The sequence below is a fragment of the Castanea sativa genome, chromosome 12 (genome assembly GCF_040712315.1).
Source record: "Castanea sativa cultivar Marrone di Chiusa Pesio chromosome 12, ASM4071231v1".
Classification (NCBI taxonomy): Eukaryota; Viridiplantae; Streptophyta; class Magnoliopsida; order Fagales; family Fagaceae; genus Castanea; species Castanea sativa.
In genome coordinates, this window is record NC_134024.1 from 13,327,655 (window position 1) to 13,345,988 (window position 18,334).

At 35.5% G+C, this 18,334-nt stretch overlaps 1 protein-coding gene across 1 annotated transcript; it reads left to right on the forward strand.

Annotated features, from left to right (window-relative positions):
- Window positions 1–12,006: 12,006 nt before the first annotated feature.
- Window positions 12,007–13,401, forward strand: LOC142621369 (heat stress transcription factor B-2a). The gene is made up of 2 exons (XM_075794687.1): window positions 12,007–12,417; window positions 12,507–13,401. Exons 1-2 carry the CDS (start codon window positions 12,172–12,174, stop codon window positions 13,221–13,223), a joined length of 963 nt encoding a protein of 320 aa, XP_075650802.1. The 5' UTR covers window positions 12,007–12,171; the 3' UTR covers window positions 13,224–13,401.
- The last annotated feature ends 4,933 nt before the right edge of the window (window positions 13,402–18,334 follow it).

Below are 18,334 nucleotides of genomic sequence, written 5' to 3' on the forward strand. Positions count from 1 at the left end.
ACCTTGAATCTGAAAATACCTCTAGTGTTCTTCCTCCCATTTTTTGAATCATATCCATCCTAACCAGCAAAGCCTCATACTCGACCTCATTGTTTGTTATCGAGAAGCCCAACCTCAAGGATTTCTCAATAGTGATTTTCTCAGGAGATACCACAACTAGCCCCACTACAGATCCCCTTTGATTAGTTGCACTATCAACATAGACCCTCTAGGTTATAGGTTCTTGGAAGGACATCATCCCTACTGATTTTTCATCCATGTTCTGCTTTTCTCCCTCCTTTTCCAGGGGAAATTCAGCAAACTCAGCTATCAAATCTGCTAGGACCTGACCCTTAAAAGAGGTACGAGACATATATTTAATATCAAAAGCCCTTAGGATTGTACCCCATTTGTCAATCCTTCCCGTGTAATCAGCTTTCCGAAGCAGAGATTAAAGGGGAAGTTGAGTTAAAACCACAATTGTGTGAGCTTGGAAGTGATGAGGAAGCTTACGCGTAGCATGCACCACTGCCAAAATGGCCTTCTCCAGTGGTAGGTAACGAACCTCTGCTTCATGCAATGACTTGCTCACATAATAAATTGGTCTCTGCAGTCCATTGTCAACTCGTATCAGTACTAAGCTCACTGCATGGGAGGCTATAGTAATGTAAGCAAATAGAACCTCCTCCTCATCGAGCCTGGACATAATAGGTGGCCGAGAAAGGTATTCCTTCAGCTCTTGGAAGGCTAGGGCACACTCCTCAATCCATTCAAATCCCTTACACTTATGCAACAATTGGAAGAATGGCCTACACTTGTCTGCCGATCGAGAGATGAATCGGTTTAGAGCAGCAGTCATCATTGTCAACTTCTGGATCTATTTGGGATTTCGAGGAGGTTGCAAATTGTTAATTACCTTAATTTGATCAGGGTTGACTTCAATTCCACAATGAGTGACCATATAGGCTAGAAATTTACCCAAGCCAATGCCAAAAGAACATTTGGTAGCATTGAGGCGCAGTTTGTGCCTCCTTAGTATTTCAAAAATGCTCCTGAGGTCACCCACGTGCTCGGATATTGCCTAAATTTTCACCACCATATCATCTATATAAACCTCAATATTTTTGCTTAATTGTGGCTCGAACATCCTGCTCATTATCCTCTAGTAAGTAGACCCTGCATTCTTTAATCCAAAGAGCATCACCTTGTAGTGGTAGTTTCCAGTAGGTGTAACAAAAGCCATTTTCTCCTGATCATCTAAAGATAATGGTATTTGGTGGTACCCTTGAAAGGCATCTAAAAAGCTCATTCGAGGATGGCCCACAATTGCATCCACTAACTGGTCTATCTGAGGCATGGGGAATAAGTCTTTTGGGTAGGCCTTATTCAAATCTGTGAAGTCCATATGATCCACTTCCCGCTTTTCTTCTTCACCACCACTGTATTGGCCAACCACTCAAGGTAAAACACCTCTTTAGCTTTAGCTTGGTCACTTCCTCTTTGACGAAATCAGAATGCTCCTTAAATGAGCGCCGAGGTGGTTGCGTTTTGGGAATGGCAGATGGATTGACGTTTAAGTGATGGAAAATGAAGTTTGGGTCCACCCCAAGAGCTTCATAAGCACTCCACACAAACACATCGATGTTTTTCCTAAGAAATACTACCAGCTCCTCCTTCTCCTAAGGGGGCAATTGAACTCCAACCTGGAAGAACTTACCCTCATCATCACCAATAACAACTTTTTCTAGCTCCTCACATCTTGCCTCTCCTACCACCACGTCCGCGGTCCACACTGGCACCTTTGATTGCTATAAATCCTGATCAACAGCAGCCGAGGACTCACCTCTAGCCTGATGCCTGATTGCAGCCACTAAGCATTGTCTGGCCATAGACTAGCTTCCAACCAGCTGCTCGACCCGGTCCTCTAACAGGTACTTCAATTTCAAATGCAAGGTGGAAGGCACAATCCCAATGGCGTGAGCCAAGGTCTTTCCATAATAGCAGTATAGGGGGAGTATGCGTCTACCACAATGAAGTTCACTTCCACGACCTCTGACCCTGTCTGAACAAGTAGCGTGATTTGGCCCTTCGGAAAGACAATCTTCCCATTAAACCCTATCAGGGGAGAGTTATAACAGGCCAGGTCCTCAGGCCTCAGCTTTAGCCCCTTATATAGGTCGCGGTACATGATCTCCGCATCGCTACCCTGATCTACTAGCACCCTCTTCACGTCATACCCTCCAATCCTAAGAGTAACTACCAGGGCATCATCATGTGGCTGCAAGGTTCCAAATTTATCCTCATCGGAAAACCTCAAAGCTGGTCAAGCCTCCAATCTACCCCTCTTCGAATCAAGGGGCGAGTCCTCTGTAGATGACCGAGCTATAGACATCACCCTGGATGGCTGAGAGTCAGTCCTTCCTGGAGCAGTAAGAATGACACTGATTGTACCTAGAGGTGGTCTTGCAGAAGCATCTTTTTGAGCTCCTGACCTTGCCTGACTACCCTATCCGTTGGGTTGGTACAAGAATTTCTTTAACTTTCCACTTCAGACCAGCTGCACTAGGTGACTCCACAAAATCCCGCAATCTTCTGTGGTGTGTCCTCGCCCTTGGTGGTATTGGCAATGAAGGCTTTGGTTGCGCTTCGTGGGGTCTCCTCCCATCTCATTTGGTTATTTAAAGTATGGCTCATCCTTAATTTTTTTGGAGATTTGATGTACTAGCTCTCGGAACACTGTGTTAACCACTTAAGCAGCAGTAAATCCAAATTGCCTGAAAAATTATCTCCGAGGATGGTTATTATTGTACCGGTCCGACCCAAAATATCTTCTATCTTGAGGGACCACTTTAGACTTCCCTTTCCCTTGCTATTGATCCTCCTCAACTTGCTTTTACTCATCAATACGGTCCATATGCTAACACACACTCCTAACAGGCTTCCTAGTCAACAACTTTCTTAAATCATGCTCGGCAGGTAAGCTAACCTTGAAAGTCCTTACAGCCACATCATCGAAGTTCCCATCTATTTCATTAAACATATCATAGTATCTATCATAATACATCTTTAGGGTTTCTCCTTCCCGCATAATCATAGACAACAAGGAGTCTAAAGGCCGAGGAACTCAACTACAAGTTACAAAACGAGAACCAAAGGCCCTTGTAAGCTCCTTAAAGGAGTTAATAGAGCCTTCCTTCAGACCATCGAACCATCTTATCGCCACAGGCCCCAAACTGAATGGGAATACCTTGCACATCAAGGTCTCATTCTTCGAATGGACAGCCATTCTCTGGTTGAAGTGGCTAACATACTCCACTGGGTCCATTATGCCATTATACATGGTAAATGTTGGCTGAGTAAACCGCCGAGGAAGTCTCCCTCCCTCAATTCTACTGATAAAAGGTAACTTAGAAATCTGATTTAGAGCCCTACTCATAGCATTGTTGCCCTGGTTTTTGTGAGACGGACTCTTCTCTCTCCGCCTATCATGGCGTTCCTCATCACACAAAAAAGACTCACTGGGAGGAGTTCTTGACCTACGCCGGTAGCTATTATCGCTATCATCACCAGAATAGTAGTCAAAACTCAAATGGGTTCCTCTACGTCGCTCGCGGCGCAACCTCCTTCGCATGCGGTCTATCTCTAGTTGCAAGCTTCTAGTATTTTCCTCATGAGAAATATGACTCCCACCATGAGATTGGCTCCTGCTAGTGCATGTGGTATGCACACTAACCTCCTGGTCCCTTTTTTCGTTCCAGATTGAGAAAACGATCTTGACGTTGGGAACCAACGAACTCTCCCCGGTTGGGACCTGAACCTACCATAGCTGAACGTTGATCTCACTAAAACTCAAGTAATTTCCGACAGATGGCGCCAATTGTAAGGGCACGGGTTGGATCCTAAGCCCAAAAAGGTAATGAGATTGTGGCCCAACACAATAAATTTGTAGAGAGTGGGTTAGAAACTAGGCTTTAACAAGTTGGGTAACAATTATAGTGGATCTAAATGACAAGAAAAACCTAGGCAAACAGGTTTTATGCAAAATAACTCTTCCTCGGCAAGGTCCGAGGAGAATAGCTGGGTAATTTTCCATCCTAAAATGTTATCGTTACATTACTGTCTTGTGTATCGGTCATTTAGTCACGACCAACTAGAGACATATTCATGCATATAACTGGGTGATTTTGCTTTCGTTTATGCTTTCTAACCAGGGAAGAAAAAAAAAAAAAAAAAAGAGGAGAGAGAGAGAGAGAGAGCATCTAATACGATATCATTAGCCAATATTTCTGGTAAAGAATACCTTCTATGTCATTGTCATATTAAGCAAACTGATGGTCTAATTCAACATGGGTTGCTGGACTTACCAAGCATGTTACTCACATTGGCATCATATTCTGTCATTTCCTGTTTATTATCAACCAAAAATAAAACTACTCTTACCTTGATTGGTAGGATATATTTGTTGTCGTCATTCAGAGTTTGAAATATGTATACTGCCTTAGGGTCTATTCAACATAGGTTTGCTGGCCTTACCCAACATGTTACTCATGTTGGCATCATATTGTCTTTTACTGTTTATTATCAACAACAAAAAATCTGCTCTTATTATGATTGCTAGGATTTATTTATTGCCACCATTCAGATTTTAAAATATGTATTCTTCCTTAGGGTCTGTTAATCTTTGTTATGGATCTAAGCTATAAGGTAAATTTTGTTCCTCGCATCGCTGTTTCTCAAATGGACGTGCAAAATTCACCATTACAACGATTGTAATGACCACCATTTTGCAGCTATAACATATACACCTGTTGAATTCAGGTTTTTGGCTTCTTGCAAACATATTCCTATTTTCGGTTTCTTCTTGCATACATCAGTTTTGCCACTGCTCAGTATCTTTTTTTTTTTTTTTGGCTTAATAATTTATGTTGCATTAAAGGTTAGGACCATACTAATGTATATGATATAAATGTCCCTATGTTTCGTCAAAAATGACCTTTTAAAATTTTGTACATGAATATCTGCATTCATGTTCCCTATTAATTTATGTTTTTATATTTCGCTATTAAACTATGTAGAAAGTGGACACCAATGTGGTTCTCGAGGTACGCCCAATTTTCTTTCAACTTCCTTATCTATCTCAGTTGAGAACTGATCATTGATTTAAATAACTTGATGTCATATATTTAAATTTCCATATGAGGATCCTAAAGCACTCAACATGGATGGTTTTTTTTTACTTTAAATATATCATTTTTTTAGAAGCTTATATGTATTTGAAGTTTTTGTTGTTTGAAGCTATTTATAGTGATAATATCTTTTGAAATCATTTAGGCTTTCCTATTAAAATGCTGTGCCTTCTCTAGAAAAGATGTTTATGTCAGTGTTTTTATTTAATGGGACATCACCACTATTGTAAAAACTATTACATAAATGTATTTATGTGACTTATGAGATTCATGGTCATAATATACTGCAGATGCTCTTTTAAAAATGTGCTTCTTCAGTCTCTGTACTTAAGTAATGATCATTGCACAACATGTTTTCTTCTAACTGGATTTCAATGTACTCTAAGTAAGAGCCGCACTCTTTGTGGCTTAGTGATTAGAAGGTTATTACTGTTTGATGAGTCATACTGATGCTTACATGATGATCCTGATGAAGCTGCTGCTTATCAGCTTTTTGTCACTAACATACTTTTGCACTTTCAAGTCTCAGATGTGCATTAGCATTTGTGTGGACATGTGTAAGGCAGGAATGTAATGACATAATGGTATCATTTGTGAAGCTCAATGCTTGGGAAGTGTATATGATGCTCTTTTGTATCAGAATCAGTTTTTACAAGTTTAGGACCTAATTAGCATGCTTGTCACTTTTGACGGGGTGCTTGAATTTCAAAATTCTACTCCATTAGACTTTAGTATATGAGTGACGCTGACAATCTTTGGACCAATTGCTATCCCTCTCCCTGCAAATGAAGGGTGAATGGTGAGGTCATGGTTTCAATCTTTGTCAGATTTTTTTTTTTTTCGAGGTGAAAATACTTTAATTCTTATCAAGTTACACAATGTCACAATGTATTATTATTTGCTCAATTTGATGCTTCTTTTGAAGGCCCCTTGGCATTATAGTAACTTGAATTCATCTCTATGAGGCGAATTTTGGTGATTTACTGTAGGGGAGATTACTTGGTTTAAAAAATTGGGGGTTGGGGGGGGGGGGGTGTTGGGGTATGATGATGTGGTTCTGAGGTACTTACATCACAGGTGCTTGCTATAGGCTTCTGCAGCCTGTAAACCTTCTTGTAAAACGATTAGCTGCCAAACACAGTTCTATGGTATGGTATTCTTATGTTTTGGAATTTGGATTGAACTCTTTGCCAGATTTGTTTTGATGATATTGTGTGGATGTTGAGCATTGCTCGTTTAAACCTTTTACATATAGTTACTTTCTGTTTCCCTAGGCTTTAAGATGTTTCTTTTTTTGAGGTGGGGTTGGGGGGGATAATTTCCTCTCCCATTCTTACTTGAAATAAAGGTTTTAAGCAAAAAACTGGTTATTTTCTAATTAATGTCTTTTGTGATTAGTTGAAATCCTCTGGACATAATTCTAGTAGGTGGATGTGTGATCAGAAACAATGGAAGACTGAACACAAATCATTATCATCTGGTTGTCAAGTGCTTATGAGAAAACTCTATTAGAAGCTACTTTGCCCGTAAGGATAATGTTCAATGGAAGATTAGCAACATTGTAAAAGACATTGAAAAGCTCCTTGATTCTTTTATGGTTTGGTATGTTAAGCATGTAATCATGTTGATAACTTTATAGCTCATAATCTTTAGTCTTGCTGCCTCTTACAGGCTGATATTTTGTTCAGGTGTTACTCACAAAAAAGACTATCAGAGAAATATGCTGCGCCATTTGCAGGTTCCTCCGTTGAGTTAAACTTAAATACTCGTAACTATAACCCAACCATCATCAGCTAATGTTGTTGACTAATCCTACATTTAATCAAACAAAAACATAAAAATGTATTAGCGAATTGAATATTATGTGTGTGTTTTCATTTACAGTATTATAAGAAAATAAGTGAGGAAATTAGGTGTGTTTGGCACCCACTTAAAAAGCCAGATTAATTTACTATTTAGCTTATTTTTGCTATTATTCATAGGCCTCATTACACTTTTTGGTACTATTTATATTTCAACTAACTTTTACTTTTATCTATAATATTTTCAGCAAAAAGTTTTCAGCAAGAATAAAGTAGAACAGATAGTTCGCAGAGAAGAGTGGTTGAGTGCTAGAGAGAAGAATTGAAGAATTTCTGTGTGTATTGAATCAATCAATGAATCTGTAAAAGATTGAGGCTTTATACAAAAACAGAATAAAACTAACTTACCAACTTATACAGAATATTTTATAGCGCATGTTTACAAGCTCCCTAAACCACTTATAGTTCAGCTAACAGAGTATAACCTTCTGTCGTTTAGCTTGCATTTTGTCGTTGAGCTGGATGATATTTTAGTTTCTTTGTCCTTTTTCAAGAAAATACGCAACAAATAACAAAGTAGTCATTTTCCATTGCTGGATACACTTTTTATTTTTCCTTTTCCTGATAATATTTGCAATATACAATTTTTTTTTATTTAAGAAACACACACCAATATATAGGGGAAAGAGATGAAATAAAGGAATACACTCACACGTCAATACCAAAACTGTATGCGGCAGTTAGTGTCACGGAGCAAATGGTAAACAACATTACAACTTACAAATGTGAAATGACTCGACAACATTGAATTCTTTTTTTATTTGAAGTCCTCGTGTTGCAATGTACCATTGGTAATGGTATGTACCCCAAACAAATACGTGGTTGTAAAATCCTACTAATGGACTAAATTTGTTCCTATTATGGGGGACTGATTGGGAATGTTTTTGTTTGGATAAGAAAAAAAATAGCCAAGTTATGGTTCCGGAAAGATGTTACGATTTTTGGCCCGATCGTGACCATGAAAGAACATAGATCCGGACAAACCTATATTCAAGGCTCTAAGGCCGAAGCCTTGGTTTTTTTTTTTTTTTTTTTTGTGTTTTCAACTCTCTCTCTCTCTCTCTCTCTCTCTCTCTCAAGTTTTCGAAAATGGGAAATATATTAAAAATCAAACAAATACATTACAAACTTCAAAAATCAAACAAATCCCAAGTATCAGCCAAAAGGTGTAATAAAATATAGGAAGGAGGATTACAATACAAAACAAGAGTCACTAATAAAATCTCTTTCCTTAACCAAAAGATCTACACAATGATTCCCTTCGTGGTAAGTGTGATTAATATAAACATTGTATGAATGAGAAGGTTTAGAAAATTGAGATAAAATAACAACAGCTTTTAACATCAATCTCTACAATGAGCTTTTTGTATGTTTTAGGTTGCTTGCAAAGAGTGAGGCCATCATGAAAAGGGCCTAAAGCTCGGCTGCCATGGAGTGTGTGGTTCCAATCTTTCTATATAGAAACCTATCCATGCTTGATTGGGTTTTCTTCGATGTTACCTTTTGCAAAGTGAGTTTAGATATTAAATTAACGAAAGCAGCCCTTACTTTCTTTGCCCAACAAAACCAAAATGGGTTGGAATTTTTCTTTTTCAGCTCACGTCACTGCCATTTATATTATATATTTTCATATCTCTTTCCTCTTTATTCAGTGTGAATCTGGATATTATTAGTAGAGTTCTGATTAAAAATGTTAGCAAGTCAATTTGATTAAAATAGTATCCATTGTTCCAACCAATAAAAACAAAGACTAATAATTTAAGCAACCAGGAAGGGATTTTAACATTCTTCATATAAAATAAAACAAACACTTTGAAAAATCCAATTGAATAACTAGTACACCCAAGACATTCAAGTTTAATTTTCAATGTTCCTAAATTCCTTCAGCTTCCTTCTCTTCTCGACACAGAAATTATATCAAGTTGGAAAAATACTAAAATAGTATAAATTATTACTTGGAGTAACTCTTTTCTCCCTCATATTTAATAATAATAAAGTGAATAAACTAACTATAGGCTCTTATGAGTAATTCTTAGGTACTCCCGGAATATAGAGAATGGTGCTCTCTCCTTTCACATTCATGATAGGGTCCGCTCATTAAATTCATGATTGGGTCCACCATGAATGTGAGAGGAATGAGCATCATTTTTCCGTGCTCCGGGAGTACCTAAGAATTTTCCCATATGTAAGACCAATTTTTACGAGATAAGAAAACTTATTATATTACCTTAATTCAAGTTCATAAAGTTTACGGGTAGTTATAAATTATAATGGGTAATTTTAAAAAATAAAATAAAATCTTTCAACAAACAAACAAACAAAAAAAAGGGGGAAGGAGAAGGAGAAGTATACACGACTCTTATTGACCTAAACGTGACTCAAATTAAGGATTTTCATCATGGTTGAAGGAGGAACCTTCGGATAGAGAATAGACTTAATGGCTGATATTATTCAATTTCTGCAACAAAGTAGGTATCCATCAATGAACTAATTGACTATAATTGTACCCGTAACTTTTATAATATTGGCAAGTCATTTAGGAAACTGACTAAGATCAATCCTAGTGAGAGAGAAATTTTCCTACATATGGAACCCACTCTTATGTAAAATGAAAGGGATCTAAGAGAAATGTGTAATACACCAAATGCATTGAACTCACCACAATCTTTATACATTCATAATGAACACTTTTCCAAGACAATTTTGAAGGCGATGATACTTTCAAACTTTTTCTCTTTTTGCTTTTTGTCCATTTTTTAATGTCCACTTTCATGCTTTAAATGTAAAACTTTTTTTTTTTTTTTTTAAATATGAATATTTGTATAAAATAGTAAATGTAAACGAGTGTAAGGAGGATATTTTGCCTAACTTTGATTAATTATGAGTTATGCAAACTTTTTTTTTTCATGATAACAAAATCTATTTAATCACACAAACTAGGTCAACAATATATAAATGCGTCGCTAAGGAAAAAATGGGTTATAGTAGTAATTTTAATTTTAATCGTAAAAAATGATAATCACATAAAAAATCTTTTAGGTCAAATGACACTTGTCGCACTTTTATCTATGTTATATATGCGAGTAAGCATAAGAGCTCCAATCCCTAAGTTGATTGAATATCTAGTTAAATAGTAAAATACCTTTTTTTTAAAAATAATCATTACATAAAAAGGATAATATAGATTTTGAAGTTTTAAATTAAAAATCAACTTGATAACTTATGAAAAAATAGTGAGAAGTAACTATTATAAATAATGGATGTAGCAAGAAGTTTGTTTTTGTTTTTCCTAAAGTAAGAAGATTACCTATTACAGTAAAATACCTCACCATATTTGGGTTGACTCTAACGAATATATATGCCGCCGGATTAATTTCTTATTAGCAAGAGAAAGATTGCCGCTAGTTTTGTTTAAGGGGATACTTAAAAGAGAAACTATTTCTTTGGGAAAGAAACCTATGAAAATGGCCTTCCTTCTTCTGCATCTTCTTTTTTTGAGGAACTCCTTCCTATTTTCTGGGGCCGAGAAGGAGATAAGATACTGAGAATAACTTTAGCTAAAGAATTTCGAGGATGCTTCAATATATTATATGATATTTATGAAGTTGCAAATCACATTGTAATTTGTTCAAGAAAATAATAAAATTAAAGTACCAGTAATTATTTATTATTGGCGGCAGGCTTGGAATTGGAATTGAAGGATGAAGAAAATGACAAACCCTAACACGTCCTTTGTTTTCCCACTCATTCTTTAACAAAAAACCAAAAGAGCCACCAACGATAAGTCAGCCAACCTTATATTATACGTAAAGGTTAAGGCCAAGTCCTTTTTTTTTCCATTTGGGTAAAGTCAAGATATTATTACATCCTTTGTATATTGCTAGCAAGAATACATCTGCAGCACACATCAAATTAACACTAATCTTCTCAAAAAAAGAAGGAAAAAAATTCTAGGACTAAACTTTTTTAAGTTACAACTTTGATGTGATAGGAGGTAAGTGATTAAAAAAAAGTGAAAAATCCACACGAAAATATCGAACAATAAATTATTGTCTGTGATATAAGATGATTGTAAAAAATGATATGACAAAAATGTATAATCCTAAAATTACTATAAAAAAAAAAAGGCAAATTACAACTTACTCATCTATGATTTGTCTAAAATTTAAGTTGCCTATTTGTGGTTTGAAATTTAACATTTTACCTACTTGAATTTGGCTAAGTTAGAATTCAAAAACCCTCTTTTGTTAAAAATATGGCTAAATATGTAATTTTTGCTCTACTTTTATGTGTTTAACATAAAAATACAAGATCAAAAAGAATCTAGCAGAATACTTACATCATAGGATTTCAAACCACGGGTAGGCAATTTAAATTCAATCAAATCTCAAGTGGGCAAAATATCAAATTTCACACGTAAACAACTTAAATTTTGGTCAAACTACAGGTAGGTAATTAGTAATTTACCACAAAAAAAGAAAAGTTGAAAAAAAGTTTTTATCAAACAAAGAAATTGGATTTAAATATGTTTAACTCTCATTGAAATATGGATGGTAGGATCCTTGGATTAAACTTGAAAGTCACAACTCTCAAATTCAATCCACCACAATCTCATGGGCGAGTTTTGTAATGTTAATGCGAAGAGAGTCAAGTAGTCTATCAAAAGTTATAAAAACTAGAAAAGTCTAAAAATTATAGGTACAAATTCAGATATTTCATTATCATTATAAAAAAATCGAATTATAAAAAAATAATAAATAAAACCCCCCACTTTCTTCTATGTATATATTATTTTTCACTAATTTACACAACAAAAAAATATAAGCATACAAAGAATCTAAACACAAAAAAGGTTAGACTGACAACAAGCCCCGGCCACTGTTGCCACATTCGCACACGCACGCATACATACAAAAAGGCAAAAAACCCTTACACGGAAGTTTCCCTAGATAAGACGTAACGTAGGTTAGTAGCTTCTCGTTCTTTCCTCTCTCTCTCTCTCCTTCATCTTCCTTCGTTTTCCTCGCTCTCTCTCTCTCTCTCTTCTATTCCCTTCTCTTTTATTTAATTCCCTCATACGAACCTTCTAGAACTACCAAACAAACACACACACACACACACACGCCTTTCTCTCTCTCTCTCTAATGGCTCCGGCTATGGAGCAAAACGGTGAGTCAGCAACGAGCGAGTCACAGCGATCTATTCCGACGCCGTTTTTGACGAAGACGTTTCAACTAGTCGAGGACCGCACAATCAACGACGTTATCTCGTGGAACGACGACGGATCAACCTTCATCGTTTGGAACCCTACCGTTTTCGCCAAAGATTTGCTCCCTAAGTTTTTCAAACACAACAATTTCTCTAGCTTCGTTCGCCAACTCAACACCTATGTATGTCAATATTCACTCTTTCTCTCTAATGGAGCTTTTTGTATGTTTAGGTTTTTGATTTTTGTTTTATTTTTTGGTGTTTTTTTTAGGGATTTAGAAAAGTAGTACCTGATCGGTGGGAATTCTCGAACGACTACTTTCGCCGAGGGGAGAAGAAGCTGCTGTGTGAAATTCAGCGCCGGAAGATTTCTACTCCGGTGGTGTCTCCGGTGACGGTGGCTTCATCGGCGGTTCCGATTGTGAAGCAGATGATTTCGCCGTCGAATTCCGGTGATGAGCAAGTTGTGTCGGCGAACTCGTCTCCGACGAGGCCAACTGCGCCGGCGGATCTGATAGACGAGAACGAGAGGCTGAGGAAGGAGAACGTTCAGCTTAGCAAAGAGTTGGCGGAGATTAGATCTCTCTGCAACAATATCTACGCCTTGATGTCGAACTTCGCGAACAACAACAACAACAACAAGAAGTCGGAGCTCGCCGGAAAACCGCCGCTCGACTTGTTGCCGGCGAAGCGGTACGCCGACGACGAAGAAACGGAAACGGAGACAGAATCGAGCGCGAAACTGTTCGGCGTTCCGATCGGCGGCGGCGGCGGTGCGATTGCGAAGAGAGCAAGAGAAAGCGACGACGACGACGTCACGGAGTTGCGGTTACAGCAACCCGATCCTGCGAAACCAGAGCCGTTGGATTGCGAGAGTAACGGTGATGATCATCACCACGATGGCGGTGATCGAAAAGCCACGTGGCTCGTCAAGCACTGCCACTGGGATAGTAATCGTAATCAGAGGGTGTACAATGGGTTGATCTAGTGTTAGTTTTTAGAATAGCGGTTGCACGTGAAAATGAAAGCACTGGATCCGAAGTCCCTTAAGGACTCACACGTGACAAAAGGGAGTCACGTGTGTAATCAACCTGATGGGACAGATTCAGGAAGTTTCTTTTTCTTAGAACTTCTTTTCATATTAATATTAATATATTTAGTATTTTTTTTTCTTCTTCTTTTACGCTTTTATTGTCTTTATTTTGTGCTTTTTGCCTTGCTTATCCAAAAAAAAAAAAGTTGAATCTAGATGATTTTAAAGAATAATTAAGGCTTAGTAGAAACTACAATTTTATTAACAATAATTTACAGGAGGATAATATAACTGAAATACTTACTGCTTTTAGTAATTGACGTTTATATTGTTAATTAATTAATGTGTAATGTAAATGGGTTTATTAGTTTATATGTGTGAGCAACTACTGCACACTTTCACTTTATAAATACAAGTACATGTGGAGTGTAGGGTAAGGGTCGGGTTCAAGTTTTCAGGATAGAATTTTATTCACATATACACTTAAATTAGGTTAGAGTAAAATTTTATTTTGTATAAAATAAAAGTAAAAAATTTATATGTGTGAGCAAAGTTGTTGGGAAAACATTAGGCAAAGAAATTTTATAAAGTTGTTGGGACAATATTATATTAGGCAAAGAAATTATAAAGTTAGTTGGGAAGAGGGGTGTGAGTGTGACTATGGGAGAGGGAAAACAACAGTTGTGGTGAGATTTATGAATCTAATAAATTATCAATTATGGTGCCTCTCAAACATGATCCAATAAAATAAAATAAATCCTACGGCCGTTGTTTGCGGTGGGTCTCTCACAATATATAGGCCCCACAAGTGCGTGGGGCTTATGTTGTGTATACAGTAAATATATGGTATTCTATTATCACCTCTGATGGGTTAGGTTGGAATTTCACTTTTTTGTTTTTTATTTTATTTTTTAATAAGTATGGAATTTTCATTTGAAAAGAATTGAATAGAAAAACAAGAATCACAATTTAAGCATGTATAATAAGATAACCATTTAACCAGAAAATATTAGAATCCGCTCCATTTGATATAGATCAATATCTTATTTTAAAAAATAAATAAATAATATTCTAGTTAAATATTACACATTTAAGAGTATTAAATGCCAACATTCTGTAATATGCATACAATTATATTCATAAGTAAAAATTAAGATTATGTTTGGTAAAAATTTTTGTTTTCTATTTTCAAAAAACTTGTTCTGGGAAATATAAAGAAAAAAAAAAATCTTATATTTTTGAAATCAAAAACATGTTTGGTTAGTTGAAATTAAAATAATAAAAAAAGCTTTTGAAGAAAAAAATAGAAAATACTAAAATATATTAATAGGATTTGAATTCTAATACTAACTCATTAAATGAGACAAATTCATTAAACTAAATGCGTGTTTTCATTAACTTTTGAAAATTAAAAACGAAAAATAGCCTTGTGCTTTTCAGTTTCCTTCACAAATTGAGTTTTTAGAATAGTTTTTATTCTATCCATTTTGAGTTGCAAAACAAGTTTTTTAGTCTCCAAAATAGAAAATTATTTTTGAGAACAGAAAATAGTAAGAAAAAACAATTACCAAACTTACTCCAAAATTTTAGACTTACACCGTTGAAGGAGTTGATTTATGCCTCAAGCAAAGAGTAAGAAATATCCCATAAATAACATATTGCCCTGTTCAAGATATAATTACAAAATTTTTGATTACTGTATTCCATTCTTAAGTTCCCATTTTATTGCTCTCATGATCACAATGCTATTCTTTTGAGCTGTGATCCTACCACGATGAAGAATCACATTCCTCTGCAGCTGGATATTATAGATAACTGAGCAGTGACCACCAATGCAATAACACGCATTTGACTTGTTGATTCTTATGTAGTTCAGAAAATTTTAATATTTGATTGCAATTCCAGTCAAAATGAGTGCATTTGATATGGCAAATTGACAATCTTACTCAACAATCAACATTAGCCTATGAATTCATTACAAGAAACCGCGTTGATAAACTTATGGTCCTTGGCCTACCCAAAACACTACTAAAAGTCTATGGCTAATGCTATCAATTAATGGAGATCCAATGCTTGTCTTTACCTTCTGTTCTAAATTGGGAACTATCTCTTCTTCTTTTCTTTTTTCTTTTTTTCTTTCCGAGATATATTCAAATATTTTAAATATATGGTTCTCTTTTCTTGCATAAGACTTAGAATAGTTTGAAAGAATTGAATATTGAACAATTTTTCTTATCTTATACATGACCTTAGTTTCAGTGTCTAAATCAGCTGACTCATCTTTTTTTAGCTCGACTTGAATTAAAATATTGTATTTTTGCCTTTCACATTAAGATAAGGTATTAGAGCATTTACAATGAAAAATGTCATCATATCCTATTTTACCATCCAAAAAACTATTTTATTAATTATACCATACCATTTTACAATACACCCAATATCTCAATTTTTATTTTTCTATTCTATTCATTAAAATAATATATATTACTCACTAAAATAATATAATATATTTCAATACAACTCTTTCTTTCTTTCTTCTCCTCCATCTCTCTTCAACTTTATCAATTAAATATATTATAATTTGTACTAAAGTGTTACAATGTCATCTTAAATATAAGATGACACTATAGTGCAATTGTAAAATTTTACAAATTTGACTGTTGGACTCTTTTTGTACTTTTATGCTAAATTTTTCCAACATGTGCATTTACAATTGCTGATGGAAATACTAGGCGGGCTTATAAGCCCATTGTCTCACTACCCTTCTTAGAATATATAGTACCAATGTGGTAAATTTGTCTCATCACTTATGTCTTTGTGTTGTTGTTTGATGGATGCAACATTTCAACCTTCCTCGGTACCTCTGGTCCTATCCTGTTGTGTTTAAGACTTTAGACCTGTACATGTCCCACTGCTTTTCCAACACAAATACTGTATAAAATCATTGAATTTATTATTAAGCAATTGCAAGACTAGTGACCACGCGAGGGTATGGTTTGATGATAATAGCCCTTATCTTAGTACCTAAAGATAAGCGATTTGAATGATAACCTCAACAAAACTCGTGTGATACATCTTATATTATTTATTGCTATCATGTAGCGTGCGTTTGATGGACCCACACCGGAGAACTCAAAGCAATTGCAAGACTAGTGAACTGGTGGATTCAATTTCTACTTTGATTGTTGTGTTAATGCTTTGCTTACGTTCTATAATGTGAAAAGTGCTTTTAAATTTACTAACTGGAAAGTTCCAGTGGCTCAAAATTTGGGAATATATGCATATTATAGCAACGTCAAGATCAAGCTGAAAGAAGATATTACGGGTATCTCAATGTCTGTGGAGAAAGGAGCCAAAGGACAAAGGTAATGATGTCTGCCACAGTACAATCTATAAATAAAGGAGTGGACGGGTGGAGCTTTCCGCCTTAGGAATTTCTAGAGCCTACTATTTCTTTGCTTCACATGCAAAAGTACTACGTAGTCCTCATAGTACTACTATTTTTTTTTCTTATTCTTTTTTTTTCCCATAACTTTTTAACATTATAAGTTAAAAATGAAAAAAAGGGCCCAAGTCTTGTTAGTCTAGGGAAAGCATTAAACCTATATGTTAGTTCCTAGCAAACCGAGGTGGGACTCAAGGTCACTTTTCTTTTGAGAGATTAGTTAGTTAAGTTAGAACATGAAAAATCTGTATCAAAAAAAAAAAAAAACATGAAAAATCTGATGTACTAACAGGTCTAATATCACAAACAGTATACTAACAAAACGGCCTAAATCTTGTTAGTCTAGCGAAAGCTTTAAACCTATATGTTAGTATACCGTTTTGTTAGTATACCGTTTGTGATATTAGACCTGTTAGTACACTAAATTTTTCATGTTCTAACTTAATTAACTAATCTCTCAAAGGAAAAGTGACCTTGAGTCCCCATCGGTTTGCTAGGAACTAATACATAGGTTTAAAGCTTTCGCTAGACTAACAAGACTTAGGCCATTTTGTTAGTATACCGCTTGTGATATTAGACCTATTAGTACACTAGATTTTTCATGTTCTAACTTAATTAACTAATCTCTCAAAAAACAAAAAGTTAAAAAAAAAAAAAAAAAAAAAGATACAAACTCTTCGGTACATACTTTGCCATATTTATTATACATGTTAAGTAGTGATAAGATTAATATTCACTATTATCAATATAGTGCTCCACATCCACATGTGTAAGTGATATAGTTTAACATTTTTTGGTAATAATGAATTTTTATTAAGAACTAAATAGCAGAAACAGAGGAAGAAACAAAGCGATCAAACTGAACCCCGGTACTATCCAAGCCTAACAGAAGAGCTATGTCTGCCGGAGGTTCCAGAAAAACTACAAAATCCTATCCTAACAATGCTTCTCTTCTAGCCAATGCATCGACACATTTATTGGCTTCTCTATAGCAGTGTTGTACTAGAACCATAGGAATATCCCTTAGGTTGTTTTGACCGTCTTCGACAATGGCAGAGATACCATTTGGATGTCCTGCATCCTTGTTCATGAGGTCGACCACCAATTGTGCATCTAATTCGATGATTACAGCTTGCAGCTTAGGGGATACACATAGATATAGTCTAATCATGCATGGACTAATATGCAAGTTGTGTTAGCGTGTGTGTTCATAGAAGATCTTGATATGTTATCATTAGAGCAAAATCACTTTAATATAGGTCCATCAATGACTTATTAAATAGAAAATTTTTGAAGTAGTTATCAATTTTACTAAAAAAGAATAAGAAGAAGAAGAAACTAACTAACTAACTAACTAAGAGCATTCACTTCAAATATGTTAATAAATTAGCTAAAATACTATTTTAGCACCCAAACCACTAAAAAGCCACTACTTCAAGGGTGTCAAATCTATAATTTTTTTAACACTTAATTGCAGTAAGCTATCATTTCTAATTATAGCTAGAAGGTAAACACAAAAAAGTTATTTAAATGAGAGAGAGAGAAATGAGTGGTAAAAAAAATTAAAAAAATATTTAAAAGAAGTGGTAAAAGAATAGAGTATTTGGGGTCCGTTTGGATA

Excerpts from the sequence above, each read along its gene's own strand:
- LOC142621369 (XM_075794687.1), top strand. The coding sequence starts at position 12,172 with ATGGCTCCGGCTATGGAGCAAAACGGTGAGTCAGCAACGAGCGAGTCA. Across the intron at positions 12,418-12,506 it reads TTCGCCAACTCAACACCTAT|GGATTTAGAAAAGTAGTACC; the intron begins GTATGTCAATAT and ends TGTTTTTTTTAG.